The sequence below is a fragment of the Ochlerotatus camptorhynchus genome, unplaced genomic scaffold (assembly GCF_037179485.1).
Source record: "Ochlerotatus camptorhynchus isolate MF236.1 unplaced genomic scaffold, CSIRO-AGI_Acam_v1.1 ptg000211l, whole genome shotgun sequence".
Lineage (NCBI taxonomy): Eukaryota > Metazoa > Arthropoda > Insecta > Diptera > Culicidae > Ochlerotatus > Ochlerotatus camptorhynchus.
In genome coordinates this window covers 2,538,859-2,555,390 of record NW_027040701.1, presented here as the reverse complement: position 1 = coordinate 2,555,390, position 16,532 = coordinate 2,538,859, and the positions used below count along the sequence as shown (strand labels likewise).

Below are 16,532 nucleotides of genomic sequence, written 5' to 3'. Positions count from 1 at the left end.
TTAGGCCCTTTCCTCGCGAACCGAAGAACATCCACGCAAACCAAACCACTATTCAGTAGGGGAGAACTCATCCTACCCGATGGTGTTGTTGGTTTGCATGAGCGTACTTCGGTTCGCGGGAAAAATGCCTAACAAATTTTGTGTACACAAATCAAACTTCAAATTTCAAACGTCAAATTTGTTCATGCAGTTCATTCCGTGCATTGGTCAATAAAAAACTTTCACAAATTTCAAAAGGAGCCTACTCATAAAATGTGTAAACCGAGGAATAAACTATGCGTTTATGTAGAAGCCCAGCAAACGTCAATTCAGTGCCAACATTTCAAAGGAGCGTAATTGTGTTTGTAAACAATGGCTTTAGCTGTCGATTTCTCGCAAATAAAAGCTCGCATTTTCATTAGTTTAAATTTTTTATTATTTAATGATAGGCGGCCCATGCAGCATTGAAAAAATGGGTACTTTTTACTCAAGTGTAGAAAAAAAAACAAAATACCTATTTTTATATTCAAAATGGGTCTTATGTACTCATTAATGGGACTTTAAACTTGGCGTGAAATGAAGTGAAATATTTCACTCCTTATTGACGGTTCAGCCATCATCGTCATCAATGACTGTTTACTTTTCATCAAATTAAACTTTTGTCAACCACCTCGCGGCGCAGTGACCAGTGACGAATTAGTCATCGTGTGTTTCTTGTCGGGAAAGGATTCAAGTAGTGTTGTCTGCCGCTTGCCTTTATAAAACAAGATCCATTGCCACTAACGCCAGAGTGCTCGCATCCGTCGAGAATAGTGTGTAGATTAACAGTGCATGCACCTGAGCCGTATTGTCAGAATGGTGATCCGACACAATGCCAGTGGCTGGGATGAGTTCATCAAGCTGGCCGAAAGTCTCGAAGGAAAGGGTGAACCGGTGCACGTCCTGTTCAAGGGCGACAAGGATGAGAAGGGAGACAGCTGGTGTCCGTACTGCGTGAAAGGTCGGTTTAGCTCATTATCATTACTTACTGAAAGATTTAGAAAGCAATTACAGACGCTGTGTCATGCTTTGCTAATTATATAATTAGGAGGGCAAATTTAATCATCAAAGAATATTCTGTTGGTTCAGAATTAAAAAAAAAACATTGATACATCCGCTTGCATTACGCTCGGGGTTTCCAATACTCTACGGATGAAGATAAATTACAACCTCGTGTGATAAGATAAGGCGGCTTCGATAAAATGACTCGTTGTATTATTGGTCCCTTAATGCATATTAACGATTTTTGCATGCCTTAGTTACTCCCATTATCGTCCGGATTCCCCACGTGTAGGTACATAAACTGTAATTAACGAAATAGCATTTTTGTCTCTCTCATTTTCTAGCGGCACCAGTTGTGGAGGAAGCTTTGAAGATTGCCCCAGAGAATAGCTATTTCATTACCGTCGTAATCGATCGTCCGTTGTAAGTATTATAGTTTTGACTATTCATTAACGTCTCGACAACACAATATAGGAGATTTTTCGAAGAAATTTCATTTATTCTGCTAATCTAACTTGACCCATTTTCCGAGTTTTATCGGACATCGCGCAGAACGATGAAATTCGTTTTCCGAGAAAGATAAGAACGAGTGACACAGCAGGATTTTATATCTATACACCTGAAGTGTTCTTGACCTACCTATTTGAATCGTCATCATGAGCTTTTGATAACGTTGTATTACCCTATGTTTTCAGCTGGAGGGATCTGAACAATCCATTCCGCAAGGATCACCGAACGCATCTGGTGTTCTTGCCCACGTTGCTCCGATGGAAGTCGCCCCAGCGCCTGGATGGCGACCAAGTTTCCAATAAGGATTTGGTCGAGATGCTTCTTTCCGATGAGGATTAAAAGGTATCCTCGGTAACCTCAACGAACACGAGTCTCTTCAGATTTTAAGTGGAAAAGTGTTGCACAAGTGTGGCTAATAATACACCGGTGTCATTTCTCTTTTTGCTATCATATAGATAGTGTAATAAACGGTCACAGGCTTCTATTTTTCATCACCGAAGTTTACTACTGTTCTATTGTTAATAAGTATTCTAAGTATCACCTCCTTCTTCAAGTGGTCTAGTAATTACTCTTATATTTTTTGATTTCGATCATAATTACGTGAATGTTGACCAGCTGGGCACGAGCGCTGGGGGTAAGTAGCTTGTAAAACTTGTGATAATACTGCACCAACTGTGCCAGTGCTAGTTGCAGCAGTTGCGATCCGGTCACCAGCGATGGGAATGATAGGAAAACCTCGCGATTCAGTTCTTCCAGGGACTTTTTCCAGTTGGTCGAAAAATTTGCCACTAACTGCAGCGATCGTCGCTCCTGACGCTTGAACTCCTCGGTTTGTTCCTTTTCGAGCATTTGCTCACAGTCCTTGACGTATTGGATGATACCTCCCAGATGGGGGGCCAAAATTTCCTCAACATATTCGGAACTGCGAGTGCTCAGCAACTCGCGGAATGCTTCAGCCTCTTTCGAGTTGTCCCGGGTGCGTTCCATCAGGACGCCCAGCACCAGATCGTAGTTGTTGATCAGGTAGATTAGTTGTTCCTTACGGGTCGTGAAAATCGCTGCCATACGAAGCATAAAGCATTTGACTTCCTCTTGCAATTCCAACAACAGATGACTAACCAGCTCGTTGGGGAAGTTTTCCGAGATTCCGACGATGGCAGCGGAAAATTCGGCATACCGTCGAGTAATCTACGAGACACTCCAGGTTAAATTGCGGAAATTTCCGTAGCAGCAACGATACTTACATAGTGCGGTCCAGTTTCCTTGGGGAATTTAGTAGGATCACATTCTTGGATGCTTTGAATGTTCATCCGAAAGACCTGCTCGAAGCGGGGCCAGATGACTGCCTGTAGATTGTCCCAGTACCTGGGGAATAAACGATCGATGTAGTTCCAAGTTTAAGCACAGAGAACAGACGTTGAAGCTCGAACAACATTTCCGTAAAAACTAGTGCAAAGATTCATATTCGACTTAAGTGCCACCAACGCCGACTTCCCTTCTTAAAAACCTTTGACAACATGATGCCGAACATACACTAGAAAGTGGAAACTTTATAGAGGAAATCAGTAGATGCTAGCGACACGTAACGGCGATGTTCCCACTTATCTTCACACAAGTTTCTGGCGGAAGTTGTACGTATGTTATCTGTGGTTTAAGATTCAAAGGCATTTTGAATGTCATACTTATCTAAAGCTGGAACGCAACGTTTGTGACACATCAGCTGGTACCGCAAGCTGAGCTGTATACACAGGAACAGTGCAATGGTGTCATAACAATCCTGAACGTACGTCTCGAGATTTTTCTGAAATGAGTTTATCATATAAATTATAAATGCACATAATACTGCTATTCAGCCATTACACCAAAATGGTAAATGATATTCGGTCATTTCCCGCATTTCCCACCTAACAAGTCAAGCTGAACACTGCATTAGGTTCTAAGTGACATTGATCGATTCTCTTCGTCGATTTGTTGTATTTCCGGAGAACTTTAAGATTTGGGCGTAATTGCTTTTGTAAACAAACATGTCAATCACTGATTTCTCGCGAATAAAAGAACAATCTCGTGAACAAACTACACACTTAGATTTTTTTGCCTAGATTGGCACCACCGAGCAGGCTCGGCATTTATTTTTACTGATATCTCAGCAAAATTTATGTTTGTTAGCCGAGATTTCGGCAAAATTCCCGTTTGTTAACTGAATCTCGGCAAATTTTTCACTGAGATCCAGCAAAATAGATTGCCGAGCTGCTCGGTGCTGCCCATCTCTGCAAAAAAAAATCTAAGTGTGTATACCAAATGATAGAGGAACCATTTATCTACCTGTTTGTGTAGTTAGTTTTGGAGATTGAGCTTTAATTCGCGAGAAATCGTCAAATGAAGTGTTTGTTTACAAAAGCAATTACGCCCTAATCTCGAAGTTCTCCGGATTTGTCGTATTCGATACTAGATAAAAACTTCTTTTATCGATCTGTGTGCACAAAAAAACTGGGAACGTTCTACAGCTCGCCAGCCTCATCCGTGTTGAACACCCTAAAGGGCCACCCACATTAGGGTACGGCCAGGGTAGACGCGATTCGCGACGCGACGCGACCAATTCAAAAGAATCTTATTATTTATTATTATTCCTTGCGTGAGTCGCGTCGCGTGTCGCGTCTACCCTGGCCGTGGCCTTAGATCCGTTCGCGTTGCGTTGACGTAAATTTGACAGTTAGACAATAGATTTAGCTGTCACTTTGCCGCAACGCGTCCGATCCGGATCTAATGTGCGCGGGGGCCTTAATAGCTCAGCATTACGCAACTATCACGTCGATTCACGCGATGTACATCGATTTTGCGAACTAAATTACATCCATTGATATAATATTGTATCTGCTTTTTGCTATTACATCTTTATTTCATACATCAGCTTGATTTACGTTGATCGATATTACATTTTTTTGCTGTGTAGTCTGGCGGATAGAATCTCGGGAACCAATTGAGCTGTCAAATAGCGGAACCAATCGAGCAAATCACGACCAACAACAGAAAAGAGCACATCAGCAATTGCGAACAAAACTTCGGAAACCCTTTTCACGTGACTCAAGGCTCGCCTACGCAAACTAACACCAAACTTATTATTATTTTTTTTTTTCATTTTGTTTATTTGGCAGGCTCAAATGTTAAAAAAATAACTTAGCGGAGCCGAGTAACATGGAATACCAATTTTGGTACTCAAAATACAAACAAAAGATATACAAATGCATATTATTAAAGGATTTTCCTTGGTGGCGATCGACGCGGCGACAAAGGGATCTTCTCCCGTGCACGCAACTTCTTTCTTTCCCGAATTTGTTCCTCATTTTCGTTGAACCCGAAACGTGATCGTTGCTGCTGCCAGGCATGGAAAATCATTTACATTCATTTAATGCAAATGCACGAAATGAATGCAAATGATTTTCCATGCCTGGCTGCTGCATCTGAACATCGTTTCCCGTTGCATGCTCTCCGCTACTCTCGTCGGTCGTCGGGGTCGTCTCGTTCATTTCGTTATCTTCATTCAACATCTCCAACCCCGTGTCCGTTTCCTGGTCGCTAATGACAAACGACGCACCTGCCACCACTACACCAGCATACGTACTGCTGCTGTTTTGTTTTCTTTCACTTTGCTTTCCTTTTTCCTTTAGTTGCTTCTCCGGTTCCTTCCGAGCCTTCCGCTTGGGACAGGAAAGCTTCCGGTGTCCGTCCGCCTTGCACAGAAAACATTTATCTTTGTTGCCATCATAAAATATATTTCCTTTGCGGTTGAAGAAATACAATGACGTGGGGATTTCCTTCTTCACATCCATATATATATACCGCGTATCCCTGTATAAACCTCAAAGCACAGATCAGATGGAAATTTCTCCCGGATGATACGTTTAATTTTTCCATATTTCCCCAGCACTTTATCCAGCTCGTTGTCCGGTACCTCTGGTGGCAAGTCATACACACGCACATACTGGATAAATTCACCAGCATGCGACATGCGTACCTTTGCCGTCGTTCCATTCGCATAATGGAAGATTAAATCCTCCGAATTGTATGTCAGAGCATGGAGCATCGCTTCCTCTGATTTGAACTTTATGAAGACTCCCCTTTTCTCACCAATGCGATAAACAGCTTCCATTTCAGCCGGATCCGCGTCGAGTGCTTTGGCGAAATTTACAATCTCTCCGATGTTTGGTTTAGCATCATAATGGCTGAAGCTAAACTTGATGGTGTTTTTTACTTCACACATCTTGCACCGTAGCAACAAAAGGCACAAACTGATAGCAACGAACAAAGAGCAACTATATAATAGCGAGCCTCAAAAACAGGCTATCGCGTGGTTCACACCGAAATAAAAATTCGACTGCTGCTGTAGACAGCTGTGGGACAACTGACACCAAACTTAGGTTGAGGAAAGTTTCCGCTATCCGATGGTGCCGGTAATTTGCGTTCGATTGGCGAGGAAAGAATAATCAACGTTTTGTTTATAAAAGTTTATAGTTCCCCTTTCAATTGTTGATCTATAATATATTGAATTGGTTCCGCTTTTTGATCGATCGAAATTCTATCCGCCAGACTATGAATATAGCGACTATACTTAATGGATCAAGGGGTTTTCCCTTCTTTAAAAATATGAGAAAAGAAAATAATTAATTCTTTGGATATACGATAAAGAAGGGAATATTCTCTTCTTTCAATATAGGGGAAATGGCTCTAATGTTGGCTTATGCATCTAAGATTGGGCCCATTGCTAAAAATCTGCTATTTATCAATTCTAGATAGAGCTGGAATTAGGGCGTAACAGCTTTTGTAAACAATGACTTCTCTCGATGATTTCTCGGAAGTCATTGCTCTCCCTGGCAAATCGACACCACCATCGAGTAGAGGAAGACTTCTCCTACCTGATGGATATGTTGGTTTGTGTAGGCGTGCCTTGAATTTCGAGAAATCAACAAGACAAGTCATTGTTTACAAAGGCTGTTACGCCCTAATTCCAGCTCTATCTAGAATTGTATCTAGATGAACGCGTCATTGGGACGGTACTAATGGATATTTTTGGTTGCTATTGAAAATTTAGTCGATTGCTGAATTTATGTATGGGCCCAAATTAGGGACACTTAGGCCGACATTAAATACATTTCCCCTATAAGGAAAATATATAATCAATAGGTTTTCGCAAGGAATTCGGGGTAATGACCATTTGGGATAATAACGTGTGGAATAATGCTATAAATTTGTAATCGGTAGTAAAACGTTCCATGCACCGATTTTTTAATCCATCATGAGAAATTCTTTAACTCTGGTCAAACAATTCTTTGATAAGGTTTAACAGTTTCCGACTGCTTGAATTGGATTGCATATAGACCCTTTGACTTTTTAAATGATGAACGAAGTGCTCGAAAACTTGAAGGTTGTCATTTTCTAAAGAGTTATAAAATGGTTTGGAATTGATAAATACATAGTTCCATAAAAGTAAACGTAGTGTATCATCAATAGTAAAAAAAAAGAACTGAAAATTACTAATTTCATCATCTTTTCTGGGGAATGGTGCATTCTGGATAATGTTCTTGATTCGCCGAATATTGATACCGAGCACGTAATCCTACGTCAAATCTACGGTCGTGTCTTGGACACAAAACCATAGAGGTAACTCTAAGACCAGAAGGTCCCGAAGAAACGAGCTCAACTTTTTGGCTCAGCTCTGGTACTATCTTCGGTCCCAAGCTAATCGATGCACCCCTCGAATCATATGAAAATCAACGAACCCCTCATTTTATCTGTCAAACTTTCATAGCGAATCAAAACAAACATAGTGTAGTACTGGAATTTATACTAGAATGGGGTACGTTAATCGATTTGCTTGGGACCAATAGGCTAGTCAAGTAGTGAGCCAATTTAAAATCGATAGTTTCGTATTGATTGTTGATACAACCTCTTACTTTTTTTTTTGTTTAATAATTTATTTGATAAGACTCAACCGAATTAGCTTTACAGAACCGAGGATTCTTGTTCATTATACAATACATCTTAAAACTACAGTCAAAAGGTACAACACAATAAACATTTTATCTTCCGCTATCCAAAAAGCCTCGCAAAAAGCCTTCTTTATCAGAACGGAAGCCGCTTCCAGTGGTTTCATTGTATGGCAGATTCGCCAACGGGGTTCAGAGCACTTCCACGCAAAATGTGGTCAGTACTCACACATTCATCACGAAACGGAGCGGCGCCGGTGGTGTAGTGGTAAGTGTGATTACCTCTCACCCCAGCAGGCCTGGGTTCAATCCCAGTCAGCGTCGCCGGGATGTTCTGAGGCATAACATCTGTGATCACGCCTTCGGAAGGGAAGTAAAGCCGTTGGTCCCCGGCTCATGAGTTGATGAGTCGATAGGTAGGGTCCAGGTGTGGGAGCTGCCTCCCTGGCGTCGGTAGCATTGGTGCTCAGCACGGAAAACAAGATCGACGGAAAACAAATCAAAGAAAAAAAAAATCACGAAACGGTTGCTTTCCAAAGTCGACGACGCATCGACTGAAAGATCTGCTGATGAAGAACAATGAGGACCACACATTGGTTGCTGCCGAGTAAACAGACAATTGCGTGACACACATTGAGAGTGGTCTGCTTCTATCGACAGCCGAGTGAACACTGATGTCTCTTACCGGTCTTACCAGGGATGTAAACCGTTGACATTTTTTACTACACTCGCTTCGTTGTCGTGCGCGACAGTCTGTTTGTATTCGTACTCTCATGCTCTACCGTCGTCTCTCTTACACAACACAAACGGTAGAACAAAAAGAAAAATTTCAAATAACTATCATATATGACATGTGTGATTTCGTTATAATTCCTCAATTTGGTATAAATTAAACCATTTCTGATCAGAAATGTTATTACTAGGACACTATTGGCTATTTTCAAAATTCACACAAGCACAACATCAGCAGCTCTTGTTATGAGAAAAACTAGCTGTATATACATTTGCGACGGTCTTCGGCGACAGTGTCGTATGACATTTTAGTAATTTGATAGCTTGTTTTGCAACTGTTTCAAGCAAAGGCAGTCGATTATCACAAAAAATATGTCGACTACGGTGGCCGCTTACAAGGCTGTCTCTTACTTTTTTTTTTATTTAGATAGAAATAATTTCAAGCCGAACAATGCATTAGGTCCTAAGTAACATTGGTCAATTTTCTTCATATACTTTCTCTTTCGTTCATAACTTGGCTAAAAAAACGTTTTTTGTCGTACCCGATGCTAGATAATAGTTTCTTCCTGCGAACTGTGTTTTGGAAATAGTTTAAAACGTCTTTTAATGGTCATGGGGAACGATTGAGCCTTCCAAATAAACAAACTAGATAAAAAAAATATGGCCGATGGAATGCAAAGAGAAAATCGACGAAGAGAATCTGTCATTTTTACTTAGGACCTAATTCAATGTTCGACATGATTTTGTCAAAAATAGATCAGACACGAACCAGCTCATTAATTTTGCATGCGTTATCGTAACTTACCTAAAATCAAAGACATCATATCAAGAAGACTGGCAACTTTGCCAGAATTCAAGCGACAGATACAGTAGCGCTGCACTTGAGCGAAGGTGGAAGCAACGCATAGAAAAATGAGCAAATACACAAACCCTTCTTCGGAGGATGTAATATTTGCTATCAAATTCGTTCGAAGCATTTACCTTTGAGCGGCAGATGACGCAATTGATTGATTGATTGATGTATCTTTATTAAGGAGGCTTTCAGCCTGAGGCTGGTTAGGCTTTGACGCAATTGTACCTGTCTCATAGCGGTCGTACGAGAAAATGGAAGAGTTGCCAGTATTCTTGATATGTTGTCTCCGCTAAAATTTAATGTTTTCCGCGAAACATACAGATGTCAGAAGTGTGCTTTGAGTAGAATTTTCATGGAAATGTTTCTTCTAGAACGCGAGAAAATGCGTTTTATTTCAAGCTGAACATTGCATTAGGTCCTAAGTAACATTGACAGATTCTCTTCCTCTTCTGGAACCTCATCTCCCCTTTATATTAGCTCTGTAATTAGGGGGACTCCCATCTGAAGTCCCCACCCCTCGTTTTTAAGAGATGAACCAGCCCAAGGCTAAAAATCTCTCTAATAAAGCAAAAAAAAAAAAGATTCTCTTCATCGACTTTCTCTTTGTATTCCCACGGCCATGTAGACATTCCCAGGTATTTTCAGCACACTGATCTATAAAAGAAGCTTTTACCTTGCATCTAATTCGACAAACACAACATGATAGGACCAAAAAATCTTAAATATATTACCTTATTTTCTTAAAATTTCTGGTAGAAGGTCGGCCCAAAGCTATATAACTCGACTATATGATTACTTGCTTTCTAGTTAGGTATCTACTCAGGCTGGTAAATAAAAACCCAAAAATGATGCTACTTACAATCAACAGAGCCATCGTTTTTCCCATGATTTGGTTGAACAGCTCCTGCGCCTGGGCCCCCCGAACGATAAAGAACTCTGTCACGAACAGATACTCCCGGCAAGCGTTGTCCACTAGGGCGTACTGCTCCGATCGAAACAGTGATTCGTACGGATATCGGATCTTTTGCTGTGCATGTGGTACAATGATCGGTGCCTCCAGCTGCTGGTTAAGTACATCGCCCCGGTCTCCGATCGAGAAAACCGTACTCTTATTCTTGAGGGAACTTGTTTTCGAGAATATACTTCTCGTGACCGTATCCTCCAGACCCATCAGGTCGTCTTTGGAGACAGCTTCTTCGAATTTCAACGCGCCCAGCCGGGTGGAATAGCTCTTGAAGTAGCTGTAGTAGATTTTACCCATCGTATCGATGTACTCGTTGCAAATCTCCTGCGCCACCATCCGCTCGTTCGACAAGATGAATTCGAAGAAAAACTTGAACTTGAGCATCGCATTCTGCGGGATCTGATAGTTGGTCATGGGTTTCCGGAATTTGTATATCTGCTCCATCAGATAGACTCTCAGCTTGGTCATTGATTTGATTTTCAATTTATGAAGGACGTCACTAACGTCCTGTGATGATTTCGACTCCTTGAAGTTGAGCTCTTTCATCAGGTTAAGCTTGTGGTTCAGCTCGTTAAGATGAGTCATGAAATCCTTCTCCGTCACGGGTGTGTCCATGATTGCCCTGAAACAAAAAAGTACCCGCTTAAATGCAACTTAGCTCAACAGATAAATTTCCCATCATACGCAATCATTTCTTCCGGTACGGCCATATCCTCAATGAACTGCGACAGCTGTGCCCGAACCGACTGGCGATTGGTCAGCTGAACAGACATCGAAACCGATTTTTTCTGCAGCGTCGTGATTTCGGTGCTGATGTTGTTCAACGCGTCCTGTATGTCCATCAGCATCGATTCCATCCGTTCTAGAATGTTGGATGTGTTCCCAATCTGGTTGTGCAGGTTGGCAATGTTTTGGCTTTCCTTGATGTAATCTTCGATGGATCGATTTTCCACCTCCTTGAACTCCTTCTCGATCTGGGCCGAGTACTGACGCAGGTCAGTCCCCGTCTGGAGAATTTCCTGCACCTCATCGTCCTCGATCTGGTCACTGTTGGACATACCGCGGATCCGGTGTTCCAACTAAAATCTGGATAAAAATCGAAGAACTGGGTAAAATGTTCACGCAATACACCACGTATCAGATCAAAATAATAGTAATCTTCTTCTTTCTTTCACACAAAAAATAATAATCTTTTTAAGGCGAACGCATGAAACGTCAAGATATCAAAACTCGTTTTGATCCAGGTTTTGCTGCAAGGGCGCACATGGTGAAATATTTCTTCGCCTTTGAGATGACGTTTTATGGCAAAACCTTTGTCGGCTCGACAAAAGTGTCCATTTTGTGAGACATCATTGTCGACTTCAAACTTCAAATTTGTTGGAAGTAAACAAGACGCACCTCGTGTCGGGCACGCTTACTTTGTATTCCCGGCTGTGAACGAACGCATTACAGTTCAATCAAGATCTACTCGTGAAAAGCTTGCTTTTTTGGAGGCATTAGCGTGAGAAAGAAGCAAAAATCAATTGAAATTGATATATTCACTTGTAATTTGATTTCAATTACCAGCGAAAGTAGTTTCAGAGGTAAGTTTCCGGTAAAAAAAAGATATACTTCACCGGATGTACCTACAGAAGGTTCAATTGGTATCGATTTTTTTCTTTTTAGAAATGGCCGTCAAAGGTAAGAAAGTTCAGAAGCAACAGCAGAAACCGGTGCCGAAATTGGTAAAGCCATCGAAGGAGGAAGAAGAGGAGGAGTTGGAGGAGGATGATGATGTAGAGGACGAAGAGTTGGAGGAACAATCGGACGAAGATGTTGCTGAGAAAGAGGAGGATGAGGATGATGATGATGAATCAGACGAGGAGGAAGATGACGAGGACGAAAAAGACGATGAAGAGGACGAGGATGATGATGCTGAGGAAAAAGTAGAAGGAGAAGAAAAGAAGGAGGCTGCCAAAGACTCAGATGAAGATGAATCCATGCAGACTACGATTTTTGTCGGTCACATCAACTATCAGCTTACGCAGAAAGAACTGAATGACTTTTTCGGTAAAGCCGGTGAAATCGAATCCAGCAGAATCATCCCGAAGAGGGGATATGCATTTGTTACGTACAAGGAAGGAGCTTCCGTTGTTGAAGCATTGAAATTGGACAAACAGGTCCTTTCCGGTAAGCCGGTGCACGTGGAACGGGTCAAATCTAAAAGGTCCGATAACCAGAAGAGGCAAGAGATGAAACGCAAGTCCAACAAGGATCAAAACGAAAAGGGCGCCAAGAAGGCCAAATTGGACGACAAAACAGTCAAGCCGAAAAAGTTCTTCCCCCCGAAGGAAGGAAAGGGCCCCGCTGGGAAAGGCAAACCGAAAACTGAACAGAAGCCACATTCGAGTAAGAAGCCGAACAAACCAGCAGCAGGAAAATTCGTGAAGCCTACGGCTTGAAGATTATTAATAATTTAATTTTCAATATCCTTACCTAGCATAAGATATACATTTACAAAAAAGTGTACAATAAATATTGGTATTTGAAGATTACTATCAACACAGATCGATACCACACTGTTGTATGTTCTATTATGTATGTATGTTCCCATGAAAAATATCGTGATCCTGTTCGTATTCGTCAGTTACACCTGCAGAAAAAGCCTGGGAAAAGCCACATTTGGTGCGACGTGCAACTGTTGCTGGTAGTTCCGAGGCCTGTCGATGAAAATTCGTCCCCGTAGAAGGGTTAAGCTGCGCTCTGTGATGTATGGACAGTCTCGAACCATCAGCGATTCCAGACCCTTGCAGTAGAGAGATAGTGCCCTGCAATTCAGGTAGTTTATAAAAGGTACATTCTAATTAACAATCAGCCAGCTCACCCCACGCCCCGGTCGGTTATCATTTGACATCCGATGACGTTCAAATGTTTAATTTCTTTGGAATTTTTAGCAATGGAATACAGCAGGTTGTCCGTTACACTGGGAAGGTAAGCCAGCGACAGCGTATGTAGTCGGCGGCAATTTAGCAAAAACACTAGAATGCACCGCTCGTTCAACGTGCCACAGTAGGAGATGTCCAGTTCTTGAATTTTGGAGTGATGTAGAGTGAGGGCTTCCATTGCTCCGATGGTGAGCCAGCCGCAGTGAGCCAATTTCAGCACCGTCAGCTGTTTGCACTCGATAATGATCGGCTGGAGGGAAGCGGAAGTTATGTTTGCACATTCACTTAGATTAATTTTGGAGATCTTGGTGTTGCTCCTCAGGAAGTTCCACAGCAGCGCATCTTGCAACCAGTTGCACTTGGCCAAATTAACTGTCCGGATATTGCCCGAGTTGTGGGCTAGCACTTGGAATGCTCGTTCAATGTGGCGATGATTGTTTCCGGACAGATTTATTTCCTTCATTCGACGGAAGCCACCGTCCACGAACTGTTTGCTCAAACGGGAACAGCAACGAAAGTTGAACAGATCCCGCAGGGACAGCAGGGGCAATACTTTGGTGTACAGAACATCATCCCAGGCGATGTCGAACAACGTTATGTCGGAAGTCTCATCCTGCTGGTTGTCTTCTGCCATTGGCAGAACTACTCGATGATCCGCGCTGGCCTGTTAGGGTTTGTACTGACTTTTCCTGACCTCCAAGCAGGAAAAACTAGAAAATTCTAGCACAAGAGCAAAATACTACGACACAAATTTTAATTTTGTATTTTATTCAAGCGAAAAAAACAAACATTCGGCGTCTACATTTCAAAAGGGCGAAATTGCTTTTCTAAACATTATGGCATTAGCTAACATTCAGGCTATACCATCAGGTAATGTTTTTTTGGAATTATGAAGTCATAAGATGTTGTTTTGTATTTGTAAGTTACAAAAAGAGGTTGTAATTTATGTGTTTGGAACATAAAACCTGTCAATTATTAGCTTTTAGAGCGACACAATCACCGATTTTACGATTCGTCAGCGTTCACTCAGAGTGAGCGATCACGAATCACAACATTGCTGATTGTGACTCTCTGAAAGTTAAATATTTGTCAAACATATATTTTATTTTGCATTATTTATAACTGGACTCCTCAAAAGTGTAGAATCGCTAATAATAGTGCGTTTTTAAGTTGTATCGTCTGCGCCTTTGTTTAAGTTATGAGCCAAGGAATAAATGCGCCAAAATGATTTTACGTAATAGCGCGTTTTTATTAGCGTTTCCGCACTTAAAATATATAAATTTAATACTCTTTTCAACCTCTTCTTGTATCCCTAATAAACCGTTACCATACACTAACTATATCATAGATGGTACGACCATACAACATAAAGTTGGGATGATATTCCGAATTGGTGGTTAGGCGCTTCTTATGGTAATTGTTTATGCGGGATGTAGCTTACAAGAAGTACAAACTGTCATTATAGCATACAAATAAATCTAATTCCTGAAAACGTTTTTTATGGTGAAGTTAGTGGAAGCAACCCAATGAGGTACAGAGAGAGGTGGCGCAGATCGTGAAATAGGGTTGTATTAGTAAACCAAAAAATCAACGTAAACGCAAGTAGTGACGTCACTACTTGCGTGTACTTGCCTGTATCGTACAGTGGTTGTGTGAGTGATTGCTTCACCTCGGTAATCCAGCTCATTGGAAGCAACCCTGATCTGCACTGTGCTTGGCATTCCAGTCTGTTATTCAAGAGCAATGAGCTAGATTACCGAGGTAAAGCAATCGGTTAAGTTGTGTGAGTAAAACCCCTGTACGATACAAGCAATTAGTGACGCCACTACTTGCGTTTACTGATTTTTTGGTTTACTAAACAACCATATTTCACGATCTGCTTTCCCTCTCTCTGTAATCATTGATTCAAGAGAAGCTTTTAGTCACAGTAGTAATGCCCTGCCAGAAAACGTGATGCCATAAAATTTCATCGACCGCGTCAAAAATTTCTTATGTTTAACACCCCTGCCCGAGAGAAAAATCGATCGAACTGCAAAAATATCAGTGACAGCCCACCAAGCTGTCAGTCTGCTTTTCTTCGTGTTTTCTCTTTGTGGGTCATATGACATCAAGGGATCAAGTGACTGACTGACTGTGTTATCTTCGAGGAAAAAACTCGGAAAATCTCCACCAGCAGGTAAGTTGCGCCCACAAAAATATCGAAAAAGTGCCTCCCTAACTAAGCAAAACGTCGGAACGGTATTTTCGTTGCAGCCAACAACAGCCAAGATGCGCTACACACTCGGTTACTCATTCACGGGCGCTCTGCTCTCGGTGTCAACAGTGTTGATCCTGTACCATGTCCTCACGGGCAAGGGCGAACGCGTCAGCGTTGGATGGTTCCTGGAGGAAACGTCGCCCTACATGTGGGCCACCCTGGGCATTGGTTTCGCCGTAGCGTTGTCCGTCGTCGGAGCGGCCATGGGAATCCACACGACCGGAGTCAGCATCGTCGGCGGTGGTGTCAAGGCTCCCAGGATTAAGACCAAGAACTTGATCTCGGTTATCTTCTGCGAAGCGGTCGCCATCTACGGTCTAATTACGGCCATCGTTTTGTCCGGTATGTTGGAGAGCTTTTCCTGGAGCATGGTTGTGGCCAACGATAACATCCGGTACAACAACTGGTTCTCCGGTTATGTAATGTTCGGCGCTGGTCTGGCCGTCGGCTTGGTTAATCTGTTCTGCGGTATCGCTGTCGGCATCGTCGGATCCGGTGCGGCCCTGGCCGATGCTGCCAACTCGGCTTTGTTCGTCAAGATCCTGATCGTGGAAATCTTCGGCTCGGCCATCGGTTTGTTTGGACTGATTGTTGGCATCTACATGACCTCGAAGGTTAAGATGGGAGACAAGGAGTAAGCTGGAAAGCAGATTCATTCAAACATTTGGACTTAACAAGATGTTCGATCCAACATTAGTAAGTCTTCCTGCACACCATCGCACTCAAACTTCAATTTGATGTTCCTCCTCCTTTTCAGGAAAGTATTACTTGCAAACAAGAACGAGCAGATACAGTCAGTTGTCTAAGTACCAAAACAGATTAATCAAGGGCCATTCCAAATCAACTTAATATCTCTGTATGCAAAGACTACACTCAACATCTATGAAGCCGTTGTATTATATTTTCTGTATAAAACATTGTCCTAGCCGAAAAAAGCCCTTTTCTGCTTCGGAGTACATTAATGTAAATTGGTAAATATTGTTTTGTTTTTACGTTATTTTTTTTAGTGAATATTGCAGATAAAAAAACGGACAGCACTGTTCGTCTATTGAAGGATAAAAAACATATTAGCAGTAAGCTACTACAAATAATCGTATAGGTGGTGACAAACAAACTAGATTCATATGTAACGAACGCGAAACAAAAATCATCATTTGAAATATATGTAGTTCACACGCCCCCTAATGCGATAGACTCTTAGTTAATCCGAAATGGGTGAGAAATAGTACACTTCCTGGGAAACTGATGTATGTCCAATTCTTAAAGGTTACAATTCCAATTTCATCTATAA

The 16,532-nt window shown here is 41.8% G+C and overlaps 5 protein-coding genes across 5 annotated transcripts; 3 read left to right on the top strand and 2 right to left on the bottom strand.

Moving 5' to 3' along the window:
• The first annotated feature begins 708 nt into the window (after positions 1–708).
• Positions 709–1,869, top strand: cl (clot). The gene is made up of 3 exons (XM_065224505.1): positions 709–979; positions 1,365–1,443; positions 1,716–1,869. Exons 1-3 carry the CDS (start codon positions 811–813, stop codon positions 1,867–1,869), a joined length of 402 nt encoding a protein of 133 aa, XP_065080577.1. The 5' UTR covers positions 709–810.
• Positions 1,780–11,186, bottom strand: Vps52 (vacuolar protein sorting 52). Its single transcript, XM_065224454.1, has 5 exons — positions 10,745–11,186; positions 9,956–10,682; positions 3,213–3,331; positions 2,775–2,895; positions 1,780–2,718 (listed from the first exon to the last, which is right to left on the bottom strand). The coding sequence occupies exons 1-5, from the start codon at positions 11,116–11,118 to the stop codon at positions 2,089–2,091; spliced, it is 1,971 nt and encodes a 656-aa protein (XP_065080526.1). The 5' UTR covers positions 11,119–11,186; the 3' UTR covers positions 1,780–2,088.
• Positions 11,187–11,528: 342 nt separating this feature from the next.
• Positions 11,529–12,598, top strand: LOC135703244 (nucleolin-like). Its single transcript, XM_065224365.1, has 2 exons — positions 11,529–11,643; positions 11,726–12,598. The coding sequence occupies exon 2, from the start codon at positions 11,728–11,730 to the stop codon at positions 12,499–12,501; it is 774 nt and encodes a 257-aa protein (XP_065080437.1). The 5' UTR covers positions 11,529–11,643; positions 11,726–11,727; the 3' UTR covers positions 12,502–12,598.
• Positions 12,599–12,684: 86 nt separating this feature from the next.
• On the bottom strand, positions 12,685–13,739 carry jet (jetlag). The gene is made up of 2 exons (XM_065224364.1): positions 12,924–13,739; positions 12,685–12,867 (listed from the first exon to the last, which is right to left on the bottom strand). Exons 1-2 carry the CDS (start codon positions 13,616–13,618, stop codon positions 12,687–12,689), a joined length of 876 nt encoding a protein of 291 aa, XP_065080436.1. The 5' UTR covers positions 13,619–13,739; the 3' UTR covers positions 12,685–12,686.
• A 1,310-nt stretch (positions 13,740–15,049) lies between these two features.
• VhaPPA1-1 (Vacuolar H[+] ATPase PPA1 subunit 1) lies at positions 15,050–16,426 on the top strand. Its single transcript, XM_065224363.1, has 3 exons — positions 15,050–15,160; positions 15,238–15,937; positions 15,999–16,426. Exon 2 carries the CDS (start codon positions 15,253–15,255, stop codon positions 15,877–15,879), a length of 627 nt encoding a protein of 208 aa, XP_065080435.1. The 5' UTR covers positions 15,050–15,160; positions 15,238–15,252; the 3' UTR covers positions 15,880–15,937; positions 15,999–16,426.
• Positions 16,427–16,532: the final 106 nt, after the last annotated feature.

What these genes read in the sequence shown, in the direction of transcription:
- Vps52 (XM_065224454.1), bottom strand. Translation starts at nt 11,118, where the DNA reads ATGTCCAACAGTGACCAGATCGAGGACGATGAGGTGCAGGAAATTCTC. An exon ending in AAACGATGGCTCTGTTGATT is followed by an intron (nt 3,332 to 9,955) that starts GTAAGTAGCATC and finishes AACTCATTTCAG; the next exon opens with AAAAATCTCGAGACGTACGT. An exon ending in TGCGTTCCAGCTTTAGATAA is followed by an intron (nt 2,896 to 3,212) that starts GTATGACATTCA and finishes TTTATTCCCCAG; the next exon opens with GTACTGGGACAATCTACAGG.
- cl (XM_065224505.1), top strand. Translation starts at nt 811, where the DNA reads ATGCACCTGAGCCGTATTGTCAGAATGGTGATCCGACACAATGCCAGT. An exon ending in GTGTCCGTACTGCGTGAAAG is followed by an intron (nt 980 to 1,364) that starts GTCGGTTTAGCT and finishes CTCATTTTCTAG; the next exon opens with CGGCACCAGTTGTGGAGGAA. An exon ending in GTCGTAATCGATCGTCCGTT is followed by an intron (nt 1,444 to 1,715) that starts GTAAGTATTATA and finishes CTATGTTTTCAG; the next exon opens with CTGGAGGGATCTGAACAATC.
- jet (XM_065224364.1), bottom strand. Translation starts at nt 13,618, where the DNA reads ATGGCAGAAGACAACCAGCAGGATGAGACTTCCGACATAACGTTGTTC. An exon ending in ATAACCGACCGGGGCGTGGG is followed by an intron (nt 12,868 to 12,923) that starts GTGAGCTGGCTG and finishes CCTGAATTGCAG; the next exon opens with GGCACTATCTCTCTACTGCA.
- VhaPPA1-1 (XM_065224363.1), top strand. Translation starts at nt 15,253, where the DNA reads ATGCGCTACACACTCGGTTACTCATTCACGGGCGCTCTGCTCTCGGTG.
- LOC135703244 (XM_065224365.1), top strand. Translation starts at nt 11,728, where the DNA reads ATGGCCGTCAAAGGTAAGAAAGTTCAGAAGCAACAGCAGAAACCGGTG.